The 23,503-nt window shown below is 43.3% G+C and overlaps 2 protein-coding genes and 1 pseudogene across 5 annotated transcripts; 1 reads left to right on the top strand and 2 right to left on the bottom strand.

Moving 5' to 3' along the window:
* Window positions 1–1,080: 1,080 nt before the first annotated feature.
* Window positions 1,081–1,749, top strand: LOC111966924 (G-protein coupled receptor 37-like 1; annotated as a pseudogene).
* An 8,707-nt stretch (window positions 1,750–10,456) lies between these two features.
* On the bottom strand, window positions 10,457–14,215 carry LOC111966443 (ADP-ribosylation factor-like protein 8A). Its single transcript, XM_023991072.2, has 7 exons — window positions 13,773–14,215; window positions 13,132–13,212; window positions 12,827–12,900; window positions 12,609–12,702; window positions 12,278–12,345; window positions 12,004–12,074; window positions 10,457–11,916 (listed from the first exon to the last, which is right to left on the bottom strand). The coding sequence occupies exons 1-7, from the start codon at window positions 13,893–13,895 to the stop codon at window positions 11,861–11,863; spliced, it is 567 nt and encodes a 188-aa protein (XP_023846840.1). The 5' UTR covers window positions 13,896–14,215; the 3' UTR covers window positions 10,457–11,860.
* A 188-nt stretch (window positions 14,216–14,403) lies between these two features.
* Window positions 14,404–23,393, bottom strand: LOC111966442 (tyrosine-protein phosphatase non-receptor type 7-like). Of its 4 annotated transcripts, none has more exons than XM_023991068.2 (10): window positions 23,222–23,393; window positions 18,048–18,219; window positions 17,761–17,950; window positions 17,584–17,689; window positions 17,405–17,490; window positions 16,442–16,579; window positions 16,216–16,326; window positions 15,899–16,056; window positions 15,361–15,474; window positions 14,404–14,853 (listed from the first exon to the last, which is right to left on the bottom strand). In XM_023991068.2, the coding sequence occupies exons 2-10, from the start codon at window positions 18,155–18,157 to the stop codon at window positions 14,685–14,687; spliced, it is 1,182 nt and encodes a 393-aa protein (XP_023846836.1). In that variant the 5' UTR covers window positions 18,158–18,219; window positions 23,222–23,393; the 3' UTR covers window positions 14,404–14,684. The 4 variants fall into 4 exon arrangements, with proteins under 4 accessions (XP_023846836.1, XP_070300556.1, XP_023846835.1 ...); XM_070444455.1 differs by having other exon boundaries at window positions 17,584–17,668; window positions 23,222–23,392; XM_023991067.2 differs by lacking the exon at window positions 23,222–23,393 and adding an exon at window positions 22,243–22,512.
* Between the last annotated feature and the right edge of the window lie 110 nt (window positions 23,394–23,503).

Here is a 23,503-nt window from a genome sequence, read left to right as displayed (position 1 = left end):
TTGGTAATCACATCATGGACAATTTTAGCATTTTAGCTAATTAGCAACATTACAACTACTTAGCATGTTAGCTAACCCATCCCCTAACAGAGAGGAAGAGGTGAAGCTAGAGGGTCTACCCCCGTCAAAATCTGTCCACACGAGAATAATAAGAAGAATCCCCACCTGGTCTGCTTATATTGTCTCTGTTATTAAGCAGATCAAGAAACAAGTGCCTGTCTTCCGCCTTTGGGACAACGCCTCCCATTGTTAGGGCGGACACAAGACCATCGCATCATTATATTACAGTATCTCTGACCCTAACCATAACCTCAACCTCTAACCTAACCTTACTACCCTAATCCCTAATCCTAACCCCAACCCACATTCCAATTGATTGTAGATTAAGTAAATATCTCCACCTTTCCTATGGGCATTTCCTGTTAGTACTTTGTAGTATAGTAGGGAGCTGAACTGTTCATGTGGATTTGGAAACAGGACACACTTCCTATACTAACCAAAATATATGGCACCTTTGACAACACAACAGATCTTTTATAGAGATACAACACATCAATAAAGCTTTCTGCATTTGTCCTTATTGATGTTATCCAGTGTCTTTTTGCGCATGACATTATATTCCTGAGGGATTCCACCACAAAGTGATATTGAAATGAATGGGAATAGATAGGAATTGGGGATTGATGTACTTTTATTAATACTGCCCCTACATGAAAAACATGAAACTGCAACTGATATGTCCAAGTATTTTGACCAGCAGAGGGCACTTTTGGGGGTCCACAGAGAAAAACAGAGTGGGGTTCGACTGTTTGTCTATCCCTTTCCAAAACCACTACCCATGTCTGAGCAGACACAGTGTACTTGAACAGACTCACAGATGCTCCTATAGGACTGCAGCCACAGGACGCAGAGAGAGAGTTCCCCAAGCTTCAGCATCTCTCCACGGATTGGCACCTTCTTCTCTTCTCCTAAATTAACTTCTGCTGAGGGGCCTCATTTTTACCACGTCTCCTGCAGTGATCAAAGCTGGCAAGTTTTGAATTGAAAGAAAATCTACTTTTCAGGCTACTCATCTCACCGATGATTCCCTTTATTTCATTGGTGATACTATTGACTGTGTGGCTTCCGATGCAAAAAATGTTCACAGACAAACAGGCATCTGTTGAAAAGGAAATGTCAAACTCTCGACATTCAAGTCATTCAAAGCCATGGTTATGGTGATGAGGATGTAAAACAACTGCAATTTGACAGACAGCACAAGAGACGCCGCGGGGCGCAGAGATCATGGACACAGACGCAGGTGAACCTCAGTCTACCTCTCTCACAGTATTATGAAAGAGAATACTTCACCACACCCAGAGCCACCCAGTACTCTCATCAACCCTAGACACTGGAGCCACTGGGGCCAACACAGATGGACCAGGGCAAATACCAGCACCACAGCGCGGACATCACACCCACATCCACAACCCTCGTACCCAGTGACTGACAGCTCCTACACTGCCTACGCAGTCATGTTTCCTGTCTCTGTGTTCGCTGTGGGATTATAGGGAACCTTGCTGTGATGTGCATCGTCTGGCACAACTACTACATGAGGAGTGCTTAACTACAATCCTGGGCCACTTTGGCTTTCTGGGATTTCGCTGTGCTCTGCTTCTGCTTTACCTGTGGTGTCTTCAATGACACGACAATAAAAAGAGCTCTGGGCCGACATCTCATCGCAAGTTACCATATATGGAGTGGGTTTGATTCCCTGCCCCCCCCCCCCCCCCCACCATCATCACACCCCTCACCCCTCCTTAATATCTGTGCTGCTCTCTCATTAAGAATGATTAACATAACAAAGCTATGACTCGCCCAAGCAGACAAAGTTTGAGTACCTGTTGTTGCCTATAGAAGCAACTCCTCACAATTGATTTCTATTGTGCTTTTGACTTAGTTGTCACTCTATGATACTTACATCTTACTACTGATTTGATGAACACTTGTATGCAAATCACCCAGTAAAACCCTAATATACGTTACTATGGCGTTGTCGTAATGAGCCATGTTTTATCCCGGCCCACATCAGAAGTGATTTATGAAAATATCTGCTCTTACTTAATATTGTGTGTCTTAACATCGAAGTGTTTAATACACATTTAATACGCCACCAAAAGTCAAAGATTCAAATCATCTCCAGCTCTGAACCTTGTTTATTGTGAAATCCAAAGTTGAATTAAGTGATTGATGATTTCTTAATTTAATCTAGAACACAACTTGACCATCTGATAAGTTGTTAACAGTTAATGAGTCTCAGCTCAATTTTGTTAAGTGAACATATTTGTCAATATGCTCAGCAAATAGAACCACCCCATCCACAAAGACTATCACTTAATTTACACCACAATCTTCACACCAGCCTAATGCAACATTTTGTCCTCAACAGCCAACCACCAATCCCAATGCGATTGCAACACTTTGTCTACAAATTGAACAATGGCCCACCGACACTCCCCTCCAATAACTTATATCTCCATACACACCGATATATCACTCACGGCACCAACGTACGACAGATTACAACTCACTCATAGGAACTCACTTTCCCTAGTCTCCATACATTCTCTGCTACTACAACCATAAGCAATTGTTAATAAATGATCCTGTAGCTAAATGTAATCGAATAACGTACTTCTCCTGCATCTAGCCTCCATGCAGGTTGTAGTGTCCAAAGAGCATCTGCCGATATGACTGTTGTGTGCATTATGAAAAGCCGAGGATCTTCGTGCTAGTGTAGAGTATGCTGTCAGGACTGAGCAGTGACACCGGCACACCATGTAGAATGAAATATAAGCAATAGAGCTAAGAGCAGTAGTTTATACACATCCATTTACTTCCAGTGTTACTACGCTCAAGTGTGAGTAACTTGCCTTTATCATGTCTCTGTCTTCCCTGGGTATTTCTATTTCCAGTGAATCGACCATTCCTACTCCCATACCCAGATTACACCGCCGCGGGTTTTATGACAAGAGATCTTCTTCGTTAGTACCGTAACCTGCCATAGACTGCCAATGTAAGCATCGGGTTGTTCCATGGCTGGCGCCCATATCTTTCCCTCCGATTGAGTTGTCAGACTCGAGGTTCAGCTGTGTCTCCATCCACCTACAGGGCTATCGAAATTGAACTCCTCAAATCCGAGTAACCCCATCTACTCTCAGACGAACTTCCTCATAGGAATACCAACTAGCGTCCGCCCTTGTTTGTATGCTATAGCTACGACATACTTTAAGTTTGCCGCTCATGTGGTGATAACTTGGCTTCTACTTTGTGCTGCACCGCTTCTGTCACCAGGCTAGTCCAAGCTATGCCACCTGCCTACCGCTGTTCCCATGTTCTAATATGGCATTCCGGTGAGCGATAGAGGTGAGTCTGCTCCCCTCCACAAGCTAGCGAAGTAGTGACAAGTCATCAAACCAACAGTCGGAGATGCGTCCGAGCTCTATGAATCTTCCACCGTATGATTGGCCCTTGAAGTCAATTTCTGATTGATACGGGCACTCGCGCTACCATCCGACACAACTCAATGGTTAGACATAAGACAGTCGTTCCTGGCCTACACCCGCCGATATCCCATTAAGCTCTGATCCCAACCACCGCCTACCCCTTGCTGGCCCTCATCAACCAGTTCTTCTTGTTCTCAAGTCGTGGTGACGCCAGTCTGCTGCGTGTCTTCTGTAAAGTCCCTGGCCAGATTGGACTGCTGCTGCTGCTGCTGTGAGGAGTGCAACACCGCAGTTCCTCTTCCCCTGGCACTGAGGCCAACTTCAAGAGCACATCCTCCATCTTCTTTGACAAAGCCAAGGACAGCTTCCACCACTCCTGTCAATCAGCGGGTCCAGCTGAACTGGCTTTCTCCTGCCTGCCTTTCTTTCCAATCCTATCACCTAAACCTGATTAGATGTGGTAACAAAAAAAACTCACCTTTCAGCAGTGGACATTCCAACCTCAACCTCACCCCCGTTTCCTCCCCAGTCCCACCACACCAGGATCAGATGCTGGATCTCTCCATGACACGCCTTTTTTTCGATGTGTATTAGTCAGAAGGACTGGACCATTTTCAGTGCCACCTTCTGCTGACCTTTAAAGTCGTAATGTCTTCTCCTTTTGATGTTTCTCTCCAAATAGAGACCACACCCATCCAGTTTTAAGGTGGTTCTGTTTTACAGGAAGTTAAGACTGACTAAGTGCAGATTAGGAGAAGAGCTCCATTTAAATCTTTGTAGAAAGTGTCACCCCAATGATTTCATCTACGGATTTTTGATCAAGATAAACTGAGTATTATGTTAGATTATTATGATAGTTTGACTAACTAACATTCCCTTGGAGCTCAGAGTGTGGGGCACTGAGATAATTATTTTTGATGTACACAGCCTATTTACATATCTGTTAAACAATGTGTGTTCGCGTCACTAGCCAACACAGACAAGGTGCCATAGAATTTTCTTCATGCCCCCCCCCCCCCCCCCCAGATGGAGCTAATTCATCTTTAGCCATCCCGTGCCATTTATTGACATTATTACTTTGATTTTATTAATAATCAAAGGATGGTTAAACATAGTCATTTCCATCAAAGTGCTGTGAATAATAAATATTTGACGATGATAATCATGAAAAGTCTCTGTAACAGAGTCAAGGTTATCAACCGGTTATAAGAAGGTCAAGAGAGAAGTCAACCTCATTTTGTGAATAAGAGAAAAAATGTTCTGAGATGTTTAGAATCCGCCGGCTGTATGTTTGTTAATTATCCAATAAAGTTTTGTAATTATCAGCACTGTTCAGTGTTTCTGCGCGATGTGACTGGATGTTGTGTTGGTGATTAGGTTGTTGCTTGTAGGCGCGCCAAAGGGTGTGTTGTGTGTGGTTGTGTGGTGTGTGTGTGTATATGCATGCGCCATTGAATCCGCGTGCTGTGATAGACTTTCATATAATCAAGGTCCTTCCTCCCCCGTATGGCTAGGAGCGATGATCTGTTCCTGCTCACATGAATTGTCTAGGCTGGAACATTCACACTGAGATCTGCACACACCGGCCTTCTCCATCCTTCCTCCCTTTCCCAGCGCGGCCACCAAATGCATACCCTAGTCTACTTCTAAATAATACACTTCCCCTACTACTTACATCAGATTGATCCTCCACCTTCTCACTCGCCTCACCACCACAATTGCATCACTAGTCCATCTCTCTCAGACCTCACCTCCACTGACCGAAGAGACAGAAGTGTTCATGATCTGATTGCTTCCTGATGCTGGTCTGTAATTCTGTTTCTGCTTCTAATCCGGTGTCTCATTCTCCGTCCACATCCTATCCTCCCTCACGGTGACATGTACGACGCAACGCCGTGAATAAGGCAATGTGAATCTTCTATCCTCTATAGTCTGTAGTTCCCCTTCGCCAATATCTCGAATTAGTTAGTGACACGCCCGCGGGTATCCTTTCGATAACGAGGATGACCTGATCCGTAAGAGATACTGATCAGGGTATGATGTTGTCTTCTGAACATTGTAGTTAACTTCTCTTATATTAGTTGGTGGGGTGTTACAACCAATCTTGATTCTTAGACAACATACATGTCTTTTGGTGACGCCGAGATCGTAGCCAGCGGGTGTGCGGGGGCGTGCCAAAGAGCGGGCGAGCTTTTCCAGCCATTTTCTCACCCTGCCTGTTCCCCGGAAACAGGGGTTTTAACGTCCAAATCAACTGGGCGTGCTGCGCTATGTTCTCTCATGTCTTGTGAAGTTAGAAGTCGAAAATAAATGAAATATAGAAATTTCACTTTGTTTTATTTCACTTTGTTTAAAACGGAGACGGACAAAGAGCTAAGGCAAAGTGAAGTCTCTTTCCAATTGCCACCTAAGTAATGGCTATTATAAAAGGTGAATCCCGACAAGAAAGAGGAAAATGGCTGTTTGAAAGGGGATCATATTAAACATGACCAATGTTTTTACAGCAATTCATACCATAAAATCCATGAAATAAGAATTACAGATTACAAGCACACAAAATAACACTACCCTGCATCCAGAAAATAGGTCCATTTACATTTCTGCACACTTGTCTTTGGTGTTCCACAAATATAATACCAATGATTTCTCCACAATGACTTCTTGCTTAACATTTCATGTTTTCAGTAATCTGACAATGCAGGGGAAAACTGAAATAGTTTCATAAAGCATTCAGTCATGNTTCTCCACAATGACTTCTTGCTTAACATTTCATGTTTTCAGTAATCTGACAATGCAGGGGAAAACTGAAATAGTTTCATAAAGCATTCAGTCATGTACTTTTCAATCAAATGAGCCAAGATCTCTGCTTTGTACATGTGCATATGATCTGATCTATGTTGATACCTTCTATCCTATTTCTGCTTGTGATGCCAGCTCGCTATGTCATCATGTACATTCAACTTTTCATCCTGGATGACTCATTCTATTTATTCACCTGTTGTAGTGCTTCATAAACCGTCCCTCTCCCTCAGTCCTTGTATATTAGTGGACTGGCGTTGGATGTTGTGGCAGGGGCTGTCTGTTGATTTGTGTTGGTGGCTTCATTAAGGAAACAGAGAGGGGACTGTTAACTGTGCAGTCATTAGTGGCCAGGGGAGCTGAAGAGCTCTGTGCTCACTGCTAATGAGGCTCCAGCACCTCTCTCTCTCTCTCTCTCTCTCTCTCTCTCTCTCTCTCACACACACACACACAGTCATCTGCCCAGGCCCTGACAGCCTCTGAACAGGCTCCAAGACCCAGAGAGAGAAACTCTAAAGAGGTCAACCCCCCGAAAAAATACCCTCCTCTGTCTAACCCCTTCAATCAGTGCATATTTTAAGGAACCGGACTGTCTCTGTAGATTCCCACTGACTTCTAAGTCAATCACCATTGGTTATTGGTAGGCCCTATTGGCTTACAGGTGATCTTTTGATATGCTTTCCAATCAGGTTTTCTTGAGTTTCATTGTGGTGGTGATCTCTGATTGAACCTAGCCCATCCATCAGAAAATGATCATGTCACCAAGCCCTAATATAGCCATTACTGAGGTGGCAATTGAGAAAGAGAAATTCAACTTTGACCTTTGTTGCAAAAATAGAGCAGGTAACGTTGCTATTTTGACCAGGCTGCTGCATGCAGACTGCCGCTTTGATTATGCTTTTTCATAATGACAATGACAAGTTGATGTCGGAGAGCAACAATACAATTACCATGATTTAATATGTGCCAAAGCAGGTAAGATGATAGGGGACATTTAAACTGAGTTGGCAAGACTTTTAAACATATCACCACAATCATGACTAGCTCGGTTGGCAGAAATAAACATACAGGCTTTGTTGCCGGCAATACCTTTCAGATATAAAAAAACGTTGGCGGCATGCTAAAGTTGGTAACAAAATGTCTTGGTTTAAAAGGTGTATATGAGAGAGCTTGATTGTTTTCAGACTGTGAATGGCTCTCATGGCTGTCTCAGACACTCTCCGTGTGAATGTGTGACTGCATGTGAATGTTTTTTGTATGGTGAGAGGCAATTCTGTATGTATGCCTGTGTCATTGAGTGAGAGAGGAGAGAGAGTGTGTCTCGCTCTCATGCTGCATGTCCTCTTTGGGTTGGCTCAGTGAACGCAGACTAATATGKCCTGAATGTCCCCACTTATGAACACAGAGCTGCCTCACCTCCCCCTGATGCGGGAACAGTGTTTGTTTTGTTCTGTGGGAATACTGACGAGGGTGGGGGGGAGCTCTCAGAACCATTCACCCCTGTTGTCATGGCAGAGGCCTGACAGAGAGCCTTGGCCCTTCCCGAGAAACACAAACTGATCTGAATCAGAGAGATTGGCGTAGATCCTGAGCACGAACGGCCACACACACACACACCGGCCCGCTCCGGACCCCAGGCTTCTATAGCCACCGGACCACCTTGTTCTTTCTGGACAGGAAGTCCTGGTCAGCCTCATTATAGTGTGCTGTGATGCCAAGGAGAGACAAAAACAGAACTTGTCACAACTCGTTTGTATTCATGGCCAATGGTGGTTAAACCCAGAGGAGAGTAGAGAGGGAAGTAACTTATTTTCAGCTTTAGTCTGGCCATTCTGAGATCACCACTTCCATAGCACCTCTCTGGTACCCACAATTACTCCCCTCTTTGGGGTCTGGGTGATTGGGAAGCCCTCCAAAACACCTCAATCCAACTTATTTGGATTGAGGTGAGATTTGCCATACACAAAGGCTTCACACACTTGTTGAAAATCAGTTCTGCAAAAGGGAGTGAGAAAGATTGTGTTGTGGGGGTTGAAAGAAATCCCCTTAATTGTGTCGTGTAAGCACGTTAGAGCCTACCTGCTGTGACCTTGCACGTTAGAGCCTACCTGCTGTTTTAGGTGTAGAGTTCTTAGTTTACAAATCCCTCTTCCATACCAGCGTTTGACTAAATCTAAAATGGCAATTTTTGCATAGTTAAATACACAGAGAAAAAGTACACAGTAACAACAGATCTCTAAAATCTATTATTTGAAAGTAAAAGTGCCAGTCAGTGGTATTAGTTTCCCACAGGGCAGCATTGTGTGCAACAGACAGAACAATATGATGCAACATAGTAGCCTGCTCACCATGCTGCTAGGCTAAATACTGCAGAAGTGGATCATCTCAGTGACAGCCCTGAGGTCATTAACCATGAATCCTGCCAAACGTCCTTTCTAATGCACAACCTTCTATCATTAGAAAATGTCCCTCAGAATACTCATTATAACGCTATAGAAACCAGATCTGAAGTGGTTTAAACCACACACATACAAATGTAGACCATGTATGCGTTCAGACTAGTTTTGAGGGTTTGACTGCCTTAGTCTACTCTTAATCACCCAGAAAGGACCTGTGACTGGGAAGCTACTGCCCCCTGCTGTTCACAAGATTTGCTTAATGTAGGTAGGCTTGGATCTTCCCTTGAGGAAGTCCTTTACACACACACACACATACATACATATAAACTCAGCAAAAAAAGAAACGTCCTCTCACTGTCAACTGCGTTTATTTTCAGCAAACTTAACATGTGTAAATATTTGTATGAACGTAACAAGATTCAACAACTGAGACATAAACTGAACAAGTTCCAAAGACATGTGACTAACAGAAATGGAATAATGTGTCCCTGAACAAAGGGGGGGTCAAAATCAAAAGTAACAATCGGTATCTGGTGTGGCCACCAGCTGCATTAAGTACTGCAGTGCATCTCCTCCTCATGGACTGCACCAGATGTGCCAGTTCTTGCTGTGAGATGTTACCCCACTCTTCCACCAAGGCACTTGCAAGTTCCCAGACCATTCTGGGGGGAATGGCCCTAGCCCTCACCCTCCGATCCAACAGGTCCCAGACGTGCTCAATGGGATTGAGATCCGGGCTCTTCGCTGACCATGGCAGAACACTGACATTCCTTTCTTGCAGGAAATCATGCACAGAATGAGCAGTATGGCTGGTGGCATTGTCATGCTGGAGGGTCATGTCAGGATGAGCCTGCAGGAAGGGTACCACGAGGGAGGAGGATGTCTTCCCTGTAACGCACAGCGTTGAAATTGCCTGCAATGACAACAAGCTAAGTCCGATGATGCTGTGACACACCGCCCCAAATCATGACGGACCCTCCACCTCCAAATCGATCCCGCTCCAGAGTACAGGCCTCGGTGTAACGCCCATTCCTTTGACGATAAACGCGAATCCGACCATCACCCCCGGTGAGACAAAACCGCGACTCATTTAGTGAAGAGCACTGTTTTAGGCGTGCGTCTCACAGTACGGACATTGCAATTAATTGCCCTGGCCACATCTGCAGTCCTCATGCCCCCTTGCAGCATMSRTAGGGCATGTTCACACAGATGAGCAGGGACCCTGGGCATCTTTCTTTTGGTGTTTTTCAGAGTCAGCAGACTCTGAAAGTAGAAAAGCCTCTTTAGTGTCCTAAGTTTTCATAACTGACCTTAATTGCCTACCGTCTGTAAGCTGTTAGTGTCTTAATGACCGTTCCACAGGTGCATGTTAATTAATTGCTTACGGTTCATTGAACACGCATGGGAAACAGTGTTAAAACCCTTTACAATGAAGATCTGTGATAATTTACGAATTATCTTTGAAAGACAGGGTCCTGAAAAAGGGACGTTTCTTTTTTTTTTTATATATAGTTTATATATAGTAAGAGGTAAAAGTTGGCGGTGTCACTGCTATTTTCCTCATTGACTGAAGTGACAACCTTTTCCTCATGTTGTGACGAGTGCCGTGGCATGGACCTTTACTGAGAACTTTCTCCCACATTGACTCCTTCATACACATGAAACAAACAGACAACATCACAGGTAAAGCACCAACCATCATCCCAACAACCCAAAGCTAGTGAGATTCTGTTGTTCAGCAACAATAACCATATGAATTCTGCAGACCATGTATAAAGTTGTTTTCACCATTGTTTTTAGTTAGTATCATACAGTCATCAACTTAATTGAAACAATGTACAAACAGGTTAAAACAGATACAGTATTTACTATTATTTGCCATAAAAATAACCATTTATAGTTAATTCTCAAAGGTCCCACAAATACTTATGCCCAAGCATGCAAACAAATAAGTAAAGATATTTTGCTGCGGTTGTCAATAATCAAAAATGACTTAGGTAATTTTGGCAATGTAGGAAGCAGAATAATTCATAGACATGTATGTTTAGTTTATACAAAATTAGATAGAAGCCTTCATCGTTAGCTCATATGGCTGGCACCTGTAGAATCTCAATTTATCTAGTGGACTTCTTTATCAACAGTCACAGAATAACAGATTTTACATTTTATAATGGGTTATTCATGACTCGTGATGAGACAAAAACTGGCCGAGCAGTATCTGTACATTACTGGGTAGAAATGAGCTATTACATAAATTAATGGTAAGAAAGGGGAAAGAATATGCAAAAATCAATAAATATATATTTTGTTTCTACACCATGTGTTGCAGATAATGCTTGACCATAGACATGGCCTATGAAAATGTAAAACGGCCAGGATGCTTAGTTTAAAGAAACCCTGTCTGCTGTTTCTAAAGTAACAGAAGGGTGTCAATGCAACAAACAGAGATGACCACATATAACGCAAATGTATATATAGATATATATTGACAATAGAGATTACATCAAGGGTACTCTTTAACAACACCTACCATTAGCCTTTAAAAAATGAGAAACGGAGATACTTGTACACACTCCAAGTATTTGAATCAAATGGTGTAATGATCCCCCTTCAAAAAAGGTACATACATGTACAGTACCATTTCAGTTGGGCACCGTCACTGGGAAGTGATAAGACTATGCTCTGAGACTTATATTGTTTGAGATTTGATATCAGCGTTCTAAACTTGACTTTGGGGCTGTAAATTGATGCAGTGTTCAGACTCCATAGTCTTTTCTACCTATTGGGATCAGAGGTTACGTACAGTACAGTACTCCGCCCTGTCTCCGGATCAGTTGAATATAAACCTCAACATCAACAGAGATGATGAAGTATGAAATATGAACACAATTATATATTTTTTCTTTTTCAGGGCAGCTAAGTACCACTTTATCCATCAGAGGTCATATGTCACTACAATAATTATTATATTACAAAAAAGAAAATTAACAGTGCAAGTAAAAACGTTTCCAGGCTCTCTTCAGGAGAGTGGAATCAGGCAAGGAGTCTTGGCAAGAGAGGGCCATCCAAAGAAAATAGGGGGAGAATGGACAAGCTTGGGAGGATAGAGGACAGGGTGTAAGGGACCTGTGCAGGCCTGTGGGGCGGTCTCAGGGCTGTGACCGTGAGATGAGGTTCTCATGAAGTGCTCCGCTTGGTTCTGGAGTGCTGGATCAGCCACTGTAGTGTTATATCTGGAGGTAAAATAACAGAAGTTTAAAATGCCATGAAAAAAATAAGAAAACTGGAAATAATAAGTCATAAAGTCGTCAGATACTGACCAATGTTGTCCTTTTCCTTGCAAGAGATAGAGTAACAGCAGATTTCTCTGTCCTGGATGGCTGAGAGGTTCCTGTGGATCACAGAAGAGCCATGAGTATCACTCATTCTCTCACACCCCCCCCCCCACCCCCCCTCCTTTTCCTTGCAAGAGATAGAGTAACAGCAGATTTCTCTGTCCTGGATGGCTGAGAGGTTCCTGTGGATCACAGAAGAGCCATGAGTATCACTCATTCTCACCCCCCCCCCACACACACACACACAGCTGGTGCTTACATCCTCTCAATCAGCTCTTTCTCATCAAGCGACCCAGGAAGATCTCTCTTGTTCCCCAAGACAAGAACCTGTGAGGGGGAAACAATATGGAGAGTTGGACAAAGTCAAAGTAATATGAATATAGGCCATTTAGCAGACGCTTTTATCCAAAGCTACTTAGTCATGAGTGCATACATGTCACGTATGGGTGGTCCCAGGAATCCAACCCACTATCCTGCATTGCAAGCGCCATGCTCTACCAACTGAGCTAGAGGACCACAACGAGGAAATTGAAGCAATTAGGCCTACTACTGTAGCTATTAGATTAGCAAGCTCTGTATGGGGTACTCACAGGAATACCCTGGAGCTGGGGCTTGTCCAACAAGTTGTGTAGTTCATTCTTAGAGGCCTCGATTTTCTCTGGGTCTGCTGCATCAACCATGTACCTTTAAAATGATATGGTTTCAAAAAGGTTGAATAAATGTCCTTATTTGAAATGGGCGACCAATATAATTGACCACCCCCACCACAAGGGGTAGGGGGCATGACTGAGTCAATGCTGTTACTCACACAATGGCACTGACTCCTCGGCAGTATCGCTCCCACATACTCCTGAATCGAGGCTGACCGCCGATATCCCACAGCTAGAAAAGCAAGSGATCAAAACATCAATACAGCCTTGATACTGTGAAGCTATTCAGTTTAGAACCTTTCACAGTTAATACAATAGCTTCAGTGAGTCACAGTCAATCTAAGAGCCCATCCAAGATCCCCCTAAATACTTAACTCTCCTCTTGCTGGAGCAACCAAGTGATGAATAAAGTATGACCATTAAGTGGCCTGACCCCTGTCCTCTGACCTGGCAGAGTACTGACCTTAATGGTGACATTTCCCTTGGTGATTTTCCTCATGTTGAAGCCCACTGTGGGAATCATGTCTTCACTGAACTGGCCTGACTGCAAGGGGTTAGAGATGAGTTACAGATTAAGTTATATTAAATCATCTGGCAAGTACTGTTTGTAATATTCCTAGGACTTAAATTGTGAAATACGCTCATAAAACTGACCCTAGTCATTTCATAAAAGGGACTTAAGAAATACGATTGAATGCACTGTGCACAAGTGAACTGTCAGAACATACACGTGTGTGATGGGGGGGGATGATGATAGGCGAGTATTGTCCGTTTCCATGGGTCACGGTGTGGTGGCACTACTCCATGCCTCATGTGCATGCTGTCGTTAAGCTAACAGAGCTAGCTAGGTCATCATCGGCGCCCGTACATGTCAGCAACGACACACGTTAGCTTCCTCGCTAAAGCCGATATTTAAAATATGTCATCGAGACGTAGCTAGCTAACGTTATATAAAATGGATATAACAACAGAAGCAAGCTAACGTTATCTAACTGCTGAGCTAGCAAGCGCTTGCATTGGTGGAGCACGAGCAGACATCTCGATCTGTTCAACAACAAGGACACATCAGCAGATCAAAAGACAATAATAAATGATTGACCGTACCGCAATCACGTTCACGAAGGTTGTCTTTCCCGAATACTGTAGTCCCACCAAAGTCAACTCCATCTCCTCCTTCCAAAATAGTGCTTTAAACCAGTCAAGGAGCTTGTTGATCAATGCGATCATTTTGGGAGCGTTGTGATAGCACTGCTACTACTGGGAAAGGGAGCTTGCTAGCCAGCTAGCTAACGTTAGTTACAAGTTCCCTAGCTAGCGCTATCTAGCTTGCAGTGACAACACAGTAACGTTACTACATACAGAACGAATAGCGTGCCTATAATGAATACTCGCTAAATAATCTGTTTTGCGCGCACGTGTTGGCTATATTATTTGAGGTATTTTTCAATTATCTGCCTTGTTTACTATGCCCCTTTCCTCCCTGTCTGTATTTTCCAATAAGGGTTGTCCTTCCTCATTGAGTGGGGTTTCAGAATCACGCAGTGAGAGGAGTGCTCGAAAAAGAGGGTACTCAGCGCAAATGAGGCTCAGGTTTCACGAGACTTGCCCTCTGCTGGAGAGAAGGAACATTACCGTAGCTCTTGTGTATTTCTTTTCTGTTTTACATATCACCATGTATTGATCAATGATGAAATAAACCTGGAACTTGGAAAATAATAAAATAATAATACATGTATTTATCTACTATATGTATTTATTCTTCAGCATGTCAAGTGAACTGCAATTAGGTCTAATTAGAGCCAAGGACATTATGCATAATACTTGTTTTTATTATCATGGTAGCAAATATGGACAATATTAATACTAATGACTTTCAATAAAATTCAAACTGCATGGTGTGGTGAGTACCACATCACATGCCCATCAAAATGCCACAATCAATGTCACAGTCAAGAGGATGAGATGGCCACAGTGTGTGAGCAGAGTTCCAGGAGCTTATTCCCCCATGCGGAAATATCAAGTTTTAGCTGGGCTTTCTCTGTCACCGCATGTCCCCGTAGTTCTAATGGTCTGGATAGGGACAGGGCTCTCTGAGCCACTGTCTGTGTTCCCCAGCTGCCTACTGTATTGAGCCAGGGTGAGGTACAGGAACTGGTACTGCTCACTGGTCTGGATCATACCACCCCTAAAAACACAGAGGCGGAGAGAGTGAGGGAGCAGCATCCTTTAGGGCAGCATCCCCAAACTACACACTTTTTTTCAGAACTCAAGATAAATATAAAATGCTGTGTTTGAACCAAGGTGCTCACTTGATAGTTTACATAATAAGTAACAGAGTTTGGTTTAAATTTGCTTGTCCCTTTAGTTTCAAGATTTAATGTCACATGCACAAGTACAGTGAAATGCCTTTCTTGCTAACTCAAAGCCCAACAATGCAATAGTCAATAACAGTGTATTACTAGAAATAAAGAAAAAACACGAGAAATAAGAATAATAAATATGAAATACGCAATTAAGTAAGTAAGCAAGCATACTGTATACAGGAAATATTTAAAACATTTGTTTCAATACCATATTTACATGTGCAGGGATAGTGGAGTGATGGAGGTAGACATGTATAGGGGTAAGGTGACTAGGCAACAGGTTACTACCAAAAGCAGGGCGGATGGCCAAAGTGTGTAGTGGCTAGTACCTGTCGAGGCGTAGCTTACAGACGATCCCAAGCACGTCAGCCTTACTAGTGTGTTGCAGCTGTAGGCATCCAATGCTGCTGGCGATGAAACAACCTGTTCTCCCAATCCCTGCACTGCAAGACAGAGCCCATGAGATCATGTCAAATAGAGATGTTACATTCAAACTTCTGTCATACAATGTATTTATACTTCAGTCTTTCTGATACAGTATCTGCCAGAAATTCACAGTCCACATGTACACTATACTGTATATCACAACACAAACGGAATTCCATATCATTCACCTTTGCCGTCAGTAAGTGAATTCAAGCCATTCACCATAAATTATTTCGGAGCCTAATTCTGGCTGACATGGTATGTGAAGGGAGCCTCCCTAAGGTGTCATAACGTATACATCTTCTTGAAGTGAGATCCGTTCAAGTAGCCTAGGGCTATTTTCTTCTCAAGGACATTCTATCATATGTCACTGTTTGTTCTTTCACATGTATTATATTGATAGCTAATGAGAACCCGTGTTAAGGGGTGTGCTAGTGGGACCTGCAGTGGACGATGGTGGGTCCTGGGCTGGGTATGGACTGCCTGTGTTCATCCACATCCACCACCAGTCTGAGCAGGGGCCCAGTGCAGTCTGGGGTCTGGTGGTCTGGCCATGTGGAGTACCAGTAGTGTCTCACCTGCCTGTTCTCTGAGCCCACCTGTCAGACACATTGTTGTTAGTGAATTATTTGGTTAATTCATTCTTTCATTCATTCAATCATTCATTCAGAAGTTCGGAATTTTTAAAACTGGTTTGACCCAGCGCTTTGACTGGCATTACTTCACACTTTACAGATGATAATAACCTACTATCTCACCTGTATAATCATATCTCGAATGGTGTAGCCATCACATTCTTTCACAATGGACACTCTGACCTCAAATCTGCCATAGCTGCCGTCCTTCTCTGGCCAGTAAAGCTCGCACTTCTGAAAAACAGGAAACACTTTTTGTATACTGTAGACTTAAACATCAATATGTCTGTCAACGGAAACCATTGATGAAAGCTATGGAGGTGGGATAAAATTGACATATCCCTGTCACCTCGTTCTTCTCCTTTAGCTTGGTGATCATGACAATGGTGGTGGATCCCTCCTGCCACACCATCTCCCAGAAGTCATGCACGGTGTTGAGCATGGGGCCCTGGGTGGCGATGTAGGCACTGGGTGCACCGTTGTAACCCTGCGTGGGAGACAGCAAGAGTTGAGGCTGTGTCGTTCGTTTCCACTTTGACTTCCTGTGGGTTTCCTTGGTTGACATGATACACCCACGTAAACCAACCGTATCACTCTTTAAATCATTAAAGGGGCAAGCTACAGTTGCTGCATCCATTTTTGGACAGATAAATGAGTGATATGTAGGATTGATTTTTGAAGAATGTAACTTATGAGCTTAGTTCAACTGTGGTACACTCTTAGAAAAAAGGGTCCAAAAGGGTTCTTCCGCTGTCCCCATAGGATAACCCTTTTTGGTTCCAGGTAGAACCCTTTTGGGTTCCATGTAGAACTCGCCGAGGAAAAGGTTATGCATGGAACCAAAAGTGTTCTACAGTACCCGGCACCAGAAATGGTTCTTCAAAGTGTTCTCCTATCGGGACAGCCGAAGAACCCTTTTAAGTTCTAGATAGCACCCAAAGTATACGCTTGTTTTACTCCAATGTTTGTAAACAAAGGAAATGTACACATACACTGTATAGCCTCAAAACTTGATTAAAACTATAATTTTTATCTCATGGATGGTCAGTACTTGCATCCATAGCTCTGTCTATGAATTGGAGAATGGTTACATTTCTCCAGCCCCATCCCTCAGCTTTTTTGCAAAACAGTGGTGGCGAATACGCTTTGTTATAGTTTCAACTGCTGATTGCCGCTTTAACATACACTGTGCAGTGTGTGTTCTTGACTTTCTCCTCACCTTTTGTATTACTCTTACTTTAAGTTCGCATGACACAGTTGTGTCAAAAATGTATAAATAAAGACAGTGGTTGTAATAATGCATGATTCTAACCTTTATGTAGTTTGCATTGATGTATCTCTCAGTATCACCCCCTTCCTCTGCTGCAGGGTTCCTCAGACACACACGGGTCTCGGGATCTGGTTAACATGATTATAGGTTTTACATTGCCTGGGTGCCAGCGTGTTTCAGCATTTATCAACTATTTCTTCACATATGACTTAGGCACTCACTTGGCAGTATGGTCTTGTATCTGTCTTTTAAAGCGCGTCCTGGAATGTCCAGCTCTGCAGGGTTGACGAAGTTTGGAGGAATCTTCTGTTGGAAAGAATGGACAGGCTAAGGGTACAAATTACACTTGATCCTACATGCAGTCAATCTCTGCACGTACAGTTACTGTAGATATTAACCTGGTACTCTGAGTTCAGCCTGCTGGTCTCGTCAGATGCCTCCTGCAGCTGAGAGGGGGTCAGAGGGCATGTTGAGGTCCTCAGCAGGTGGAGGAGGGTCTCTCTGGGGGTGGAGATGGAGCACAAGGGCTCCACCGCACCCAGGCTGAGACTGCTCACGTCCAGCACCAGGGACACATTGGAGCCCCGTCTGAGGATGTATGGAYCCACAGAGAGGACAAAAGGTCAGGAACTCGGTTCAATAAATATAATGACAGTACTGTTTATTATCATGGATGTCTCTCTACCTCTCCTGGAGCTGGACTGGTTTGCGAGGAGCTGTGGCAGCAGGGCAGGGGAATGACTGTTCCTGGTCCACAGGTTGTGATGATGATGGGGATTCTACTGACTCATTCATGGTGGTGTGTGGAATGACTGGGAGGTTTAGAAGGATACCATACAACCATACTCTACTGACATCTGCTCATAGAGAGAGAGAGAGAGAGAGAGAGAATTACCGTACAACAGACCATGTATTCACCCTACACACCCTAATTGACAACCAAACAAACCAAAACAAAAGCAAAGTCTTCTCATGCTTTGTTGATTTCAAAAAAGCCTTCGACTCAATTTGGCATGAGGGTCTGCTATACAAATTGATGGAAAGTGGTGTTGGGGGTAAAACATACGACATTATAAAATCCATGTACACAAACAACAAGTGTGCGGTTAAAATTGGCAAAAAACACACACATTTCTTCACACAGGGTCGTGGGGTGAGACAGGGATGCAGCTTAAGCCCCACCCTCTTCAACATATATATCAACGAATTGGCGCGGGCACTAGAACAGTCTGCAGCACCCGGTCTCACCCTACTAGAATCCGAAGTCAAATGTCTACTGTTTGCTGATGATCTGGTGCTTCTGTCACCAACCAAGGAGGGCCTACAGCAGCACCTAGATCTTCTGCACAGATTCTGTCAGACCTGGGCCCTGACAGTAAATCTCAGTAAGACCAAAATAATGGTGTTCCAAAAAAGGTCAGTCACCAGGACCACAAATTCCATCTAGACACCGTTGCCCTAGAGCACACAAAAACCTATACATACCTCGGCCTAACATCAGCACCACAGGTAACTTCCACAAAGCTGTGAACGATCTGAGAGACAAGGCAAGAAGGGCCTTCTATGCCATCAAAAGGAACATAAATTTCAACATACCAATTAGGATCTGGCTAAAAATACTTGAATCAGTCATAGAGCCCATTGCCCTTTATGGTTGTGAGGTCTGGGGTCCGCTCACCAACCAAGATTTCACAAAATGGGACAAACACCAAATTGAGACTCTGCATGCAGAATTCTGCAAAAATATCCTCCGTGTACAACGTAGAACACCAAATATTTGCATGCAGAGCAGAATTAGGCCGATACCCACTAATTATCAAAATCCAGAAAAGAGCCGTTAAATTCTACAACCACCTAAAAGGAAGCGATTCCCAAACCTTCCATAACAAAGCCATCACCTACAGAGAGATGAACCTGGAGAAGAGTCCCCTAAGCAAGCTGGTCCTGGGTTCTGTTCACAAACACAAACACACCCCACAGAGCCCCAGGACAACAGCACAATTAGACCCAACCAAATCATGAGAAAACAAAAAGATAATTACTTGACACATTGGAAAGAATTAACAAAAAAACAGAGCAAACTAGAATGCTATTTGGCCTAAACAGAGAGTACACAGTGGCAGAATACCTGACCACTGTGACTGACCCAAACTTAAGGAAAGCTTTGACTATAGTACAGACTCAGTGAGCATAGCCTTGCTATTGAGAAAGGCCGCCGTAGGCAGACATGGCTCTCAAGAGAAGACAGGCTATGTGCACACTGCCCACAAAATGAGGGGAAACTGAGCTGCACTTCCTAACCTCCTGCCCAATGTATGACCATATTAGAGAGACATATTTCCCTCAGATTACACAGATCCACAAGAATTTGAAAACAAATCCAATTTTGATAAACTCCCATATCTACTGGAGAAAATTCCACAGTGTGCCATCACAGCAGCAAGATTTGTGACCTGTTGCCACAAGAAAAGGGCAACCAGTGAAGAACAAACACCATTGTAAATACAACCATATTTATGCTTATTTATTTTAACTTGTGTGCTTTAAACCATTTGTACATTGTTCAACACTGTATATATATAATATAACATTTTAATGTCTTATTGGGTTTTGCGAAACTTCTGTATGGTGTAATGTTTACTGTTAATTTGTATTGTTATTTCACTTTTGTATAATATCTACCTCATTGCTTTGGGCAAATGTTAACACTGTATTCCCCATGCAATAAAGCCACCTTGAATTGAGAGAGGGAGAGAGATGAGAGGAGACGGAGAGAGAGAGAGAGAGAGAGATGAGAGAGAGAGAGAGAGAGGAGAGAGGAGAGAGAGAGAGAGAGAGAGAGAGAGAGAGCAGAGAGAGAGAGAGAGAGAGAAGAGAGAGAGAGAGAGAGAGAGAGAGAGAGAGAGAAGAGAGAGAGAGAGAGAGAGAGAGTTAACTACATGTAGTTCAACTAGTCATTTAACTATATTTTGCATTAGCTTGGTGGTAGCTGAACTAAATTCGAATCTAGGTAGTCTTTTCAGTATAACTTTTTTTTGCCATGTAGTGTTGTAGCTACAGTAACTACTGGAAGTACACACTACTTTTTTGGCTGAAGGAGCCAATCATTTCCAGCATCAGACCTGCCTAATGGTCACTTGAAATATTGTTTTCTGTTTAATAGACTAAAGTGATCTGTTCTTGCAATTTATAGTCTATGACAGGGATCATCAACTAGATTCAGCCACAGGCCATTTTTGCCTGAGTGGGCTGGAACATAATTACTAATAATTTGTGACGCAAATTGACCGCAAGAAGCCCAAACCGATATAATAATTGACTAAAATATAATAATTCTGTCACATCTGCTCCTGCAACACCCTCTAATGCTCATCCTGTGTCGCCTTGATCTGCGCCTCCCCCAGTGCTCTTCCCTCTCTCTTGTGTGTGTGTGTGTGTGTGTGTGTGTGTGTGTGTGTGTGTGTGTGTGTGTGTGTGTGTGTGTGTGTGTGTGTGTGTGTGTGTGTGTGTGTGTGTGTGTGTGTGTGTGTGTGTGTGTGTGTGTGTGTGTGTGTGTGTGTGTGTGTGTGTGTGTGTGTGTGGAGTGGGGAGACAGGTGTGCTGGAGTCAGAGCAGATCTCCACCAGCTGCAACCTGTTCCATATCAATACCTCTACTAATACTCAGCCCTGCCACTTCCACGCTGTCAGATCGTAATCTCTGCTTAGTCAGTCTATGTTGCTAGCCCTTTGTTACTATTCAGATCCAGTTATCCTGTTGTGCCTGTTTTCCTTGCCTGGCGCTGTTTTCCTCTCRGCTACAGTTCTGCTCACTCTGACTCTGGTCCCTGTCTCCAGTCCCACGTRTCGTCATCCTGCTACTCTGTCCTGGATTCCCCACTCTACTACTCCTTTCGATACCCCTCTGGACCTGCTRACCCTGTCTCAACCCCTCTCGCTCCAGCCTCAGCCTCCACACCTGGTTTCCAGCAACCCGCCCGAGCTTCCCCTGACCTGCACTCCATCTCCCCCTTGTGTTTTAATAAATACCTTGGTTATTTTATCCCAGTCTRCTCATCTGAGTCTGCTCTTTTGTTCCCCTTTTCCACTCCACGTAAACAAATTTCAAACCTTGCTTACTTTTTTTTACTTGGGGGGCCCAAATAAAATTGCCCGCGGGCCGCCAGTTGGGGAACCCTGGTCTATGACATTTCAGATTTACATTTGATAATTTTTCACAAAGTAGTTTGGATGTAGTGAACTACMTTTTCACAGTAACTTTAGTAAAGTAACTGTATTTTTCGTAGGGGTAGCTCTAGTGTAGCTTAACTTCTGTCAGTGTGAAGTAATTGGTAGCTTGGTAAACTATCTTTTCAGAGTAGCTTCCCCAATACTAGAGAGGGATAGGGAGAGAGAGAGAGTATTAAAGACAGCTAGTGAATTGACCTGTTGACCTTAACTGCCCACCTCACTAATTCTGTGACCAACATACTCAGCCATGTTTTTTTCCCTTCTCTCTGTTCAACTAGTCTACCCAGACCTCAAAACGGGCATAAATCACACACAATTTTAACATCCAAAATCTCCATGGATCTTGTAATGAACTATTCTATTTTGATCACAACTGTATTGTAAGTTTATTGCTATATCACATTATTCCTTATTATACCAACACACCACAATAGCAATTCAATTCAGATGAAATATTTACCCTTATCAGCTCTTCTTGTCAAAAGTACAACAGCTAATGAAATATCTCACATCCCCTAAAACTGAGAAATGACATTCACAACACATGACACTCAGTAGAAAAACACCATTGACTAACAATTTCTGTTTCAGATCATCATTTCTTTCCCATCGCTTGTTGCCAAATTGACGCAAAACTGGATCTATCCATACCTGAATCCTGGGTTGCCGATGTGTCAGAATAATCCAAAGCCAAATTAAATATCTGCCGTTGACATGAACCAACCAGGGCAAGAAGAAACAAGTAATAACTGGAAAGTGAGAGAGAGAAACAGAAAGATAGAGAGAGGGGGAGAGAGAGATAGAGACAGTGAGAAATAGAGAGTGAGCAAGAACAGACGCGCAATCTTTTTGACACAGTGCCTCAGTATGTTAGTAGCTAGCCTCTTTGGCTTCAGGTGCATGTCTAAATGTGAGAGTGGCTGAAAAATCACTGAGAAGTTCCTGGAGGAAAGAGAGGCAGAGAGAATATTGTGAAGCTGAGCTGCTTTGGGAATAGGTGAATCAGTAGTCATTCCTCAATGACTCCAGGCTCAAGGCTGGCGCAAATGTGCATGTCAATAGCTGCCATGATTTATTCATCATACTAACATTCTGTTTTGCATAAATGTTTGCACATAGTGTATTGGATTTGCTGATGAAGTCCTTGAAGCTGCATTGTATCAGACAAGTAAATTATGTTTTAAAAAAACAATAGACAGAGATATACTCTCAGATACATATATAGCTTTAAAATTTGATTTGATTTGAGCTCAAAAGCGTTTTTAAGGAACTAAACACTTCAGTGACCATTGGAATACTAAATGATGAGGAGGTGATGTGGTCAATGATATGATTATTACTTATAGCACAACAAATAATACAGTAAGGAAGCTCAGAACATAACCGTAAGCCGTACTGCAATGATGGAAGAGCTGAAAGTATGCATCAGTTCATCTGTATGGGCTGACATACAGCATCAGACTGACCAGAGTCTTCCATGTTCTCGGCTAAAAGGTGACATTAACATGATGATGGGGGGAAACAATCTGTAGTCCACCTGCAACCATACAGTACAGTATACTTAGGCCTTTACTCTGGCTTGTGATTGTCGCTATCGCACTGAATGAGAAAGGCCTGGAAGGTAACTCACCAGTGCAAGGGACTGCCAATCAAAGTTGGCCCTCAGAATCTCCTCTGTCCGTGAGTACTATGTGGCTGTGTGATGACCAGGGCCTCAGTCCAGATAAGCCATTACAGACACAGGCAGTCTTAACACTGGGCTCCTTGGCTTTAGGGAAGCTGATGAGAGTACTGTTTTGTTCTTTTACTTCTTCTACCTCTCCACGCTTCCTCTCTACTCACCCACTCACTCTCTCAGACTCTCAGTTCCACACGCACGCACGCGTGCGCACACACACAAACGCACACCACA

The sequence above is a fragment of the Salvelinus sp. IW2-2015 genome, linkage group LG7, assembly GCF_002910315.2.
Source record: "Salvelinus sp. IW2-2015 linkage group LG7, ASM291031v2, whole genome shotgun sequence".
NCBI classification, from domain to species: domain Eukaryota; kingdom Metazoa; phylum Chordata; class Actinopteri; order Salmoniformes; family Salmonidae; genus Salvelinus; species Salvelinus sp. IW2-2015.
Note: the sequence above shows the minus strand (reverse complement) of the source record. Positions and strands in the feature narration are given on the sequence as shown.

Coding starts and splice junctions, on each gene's coding strand:
- LOC111966443 (XM_023991072.2), bottom strand. CDS start 13,895: ATGATCGCATTGATCAACAAGCTCCTTGACTGGTTTAAAGCACTATTT. Junction 12,703..12,826: donor CGAGGAGTCAGTGCCATTGT/GTGAGTAACAGC, acceptor ATCATTTTAAAG/GTACATGGTTGATGCAGCAG. Junction 12,075..12,277: donor AAAGAGCTGATTGAGAGGAT/GTAAGCACCAGC, acceptor TGTGATCCACAG/GAACCTCTCAGCCATCCAGG.
- LOC111966442 (XM_023991068.2), bottom strand. CDS start 18,157: ATGAATGAGTCAGTAGAATCCCCATCATCATCACAACCTGTGGACCAG. Junction 16,057..16,215: donor TTCGAGATATGATTATACAG/GTGAGATAGTAG, acceptor TGTGTCTGACAG/GTGGGCTCAGAGAACAGGCA. Junction 15,475..15,898: donor CCCACCATCGTCCACTGCAG/GTCCCACTAGCA, acceptor TCTGTCTTGCAG/TGCAGGGATTGGGAGAACAG.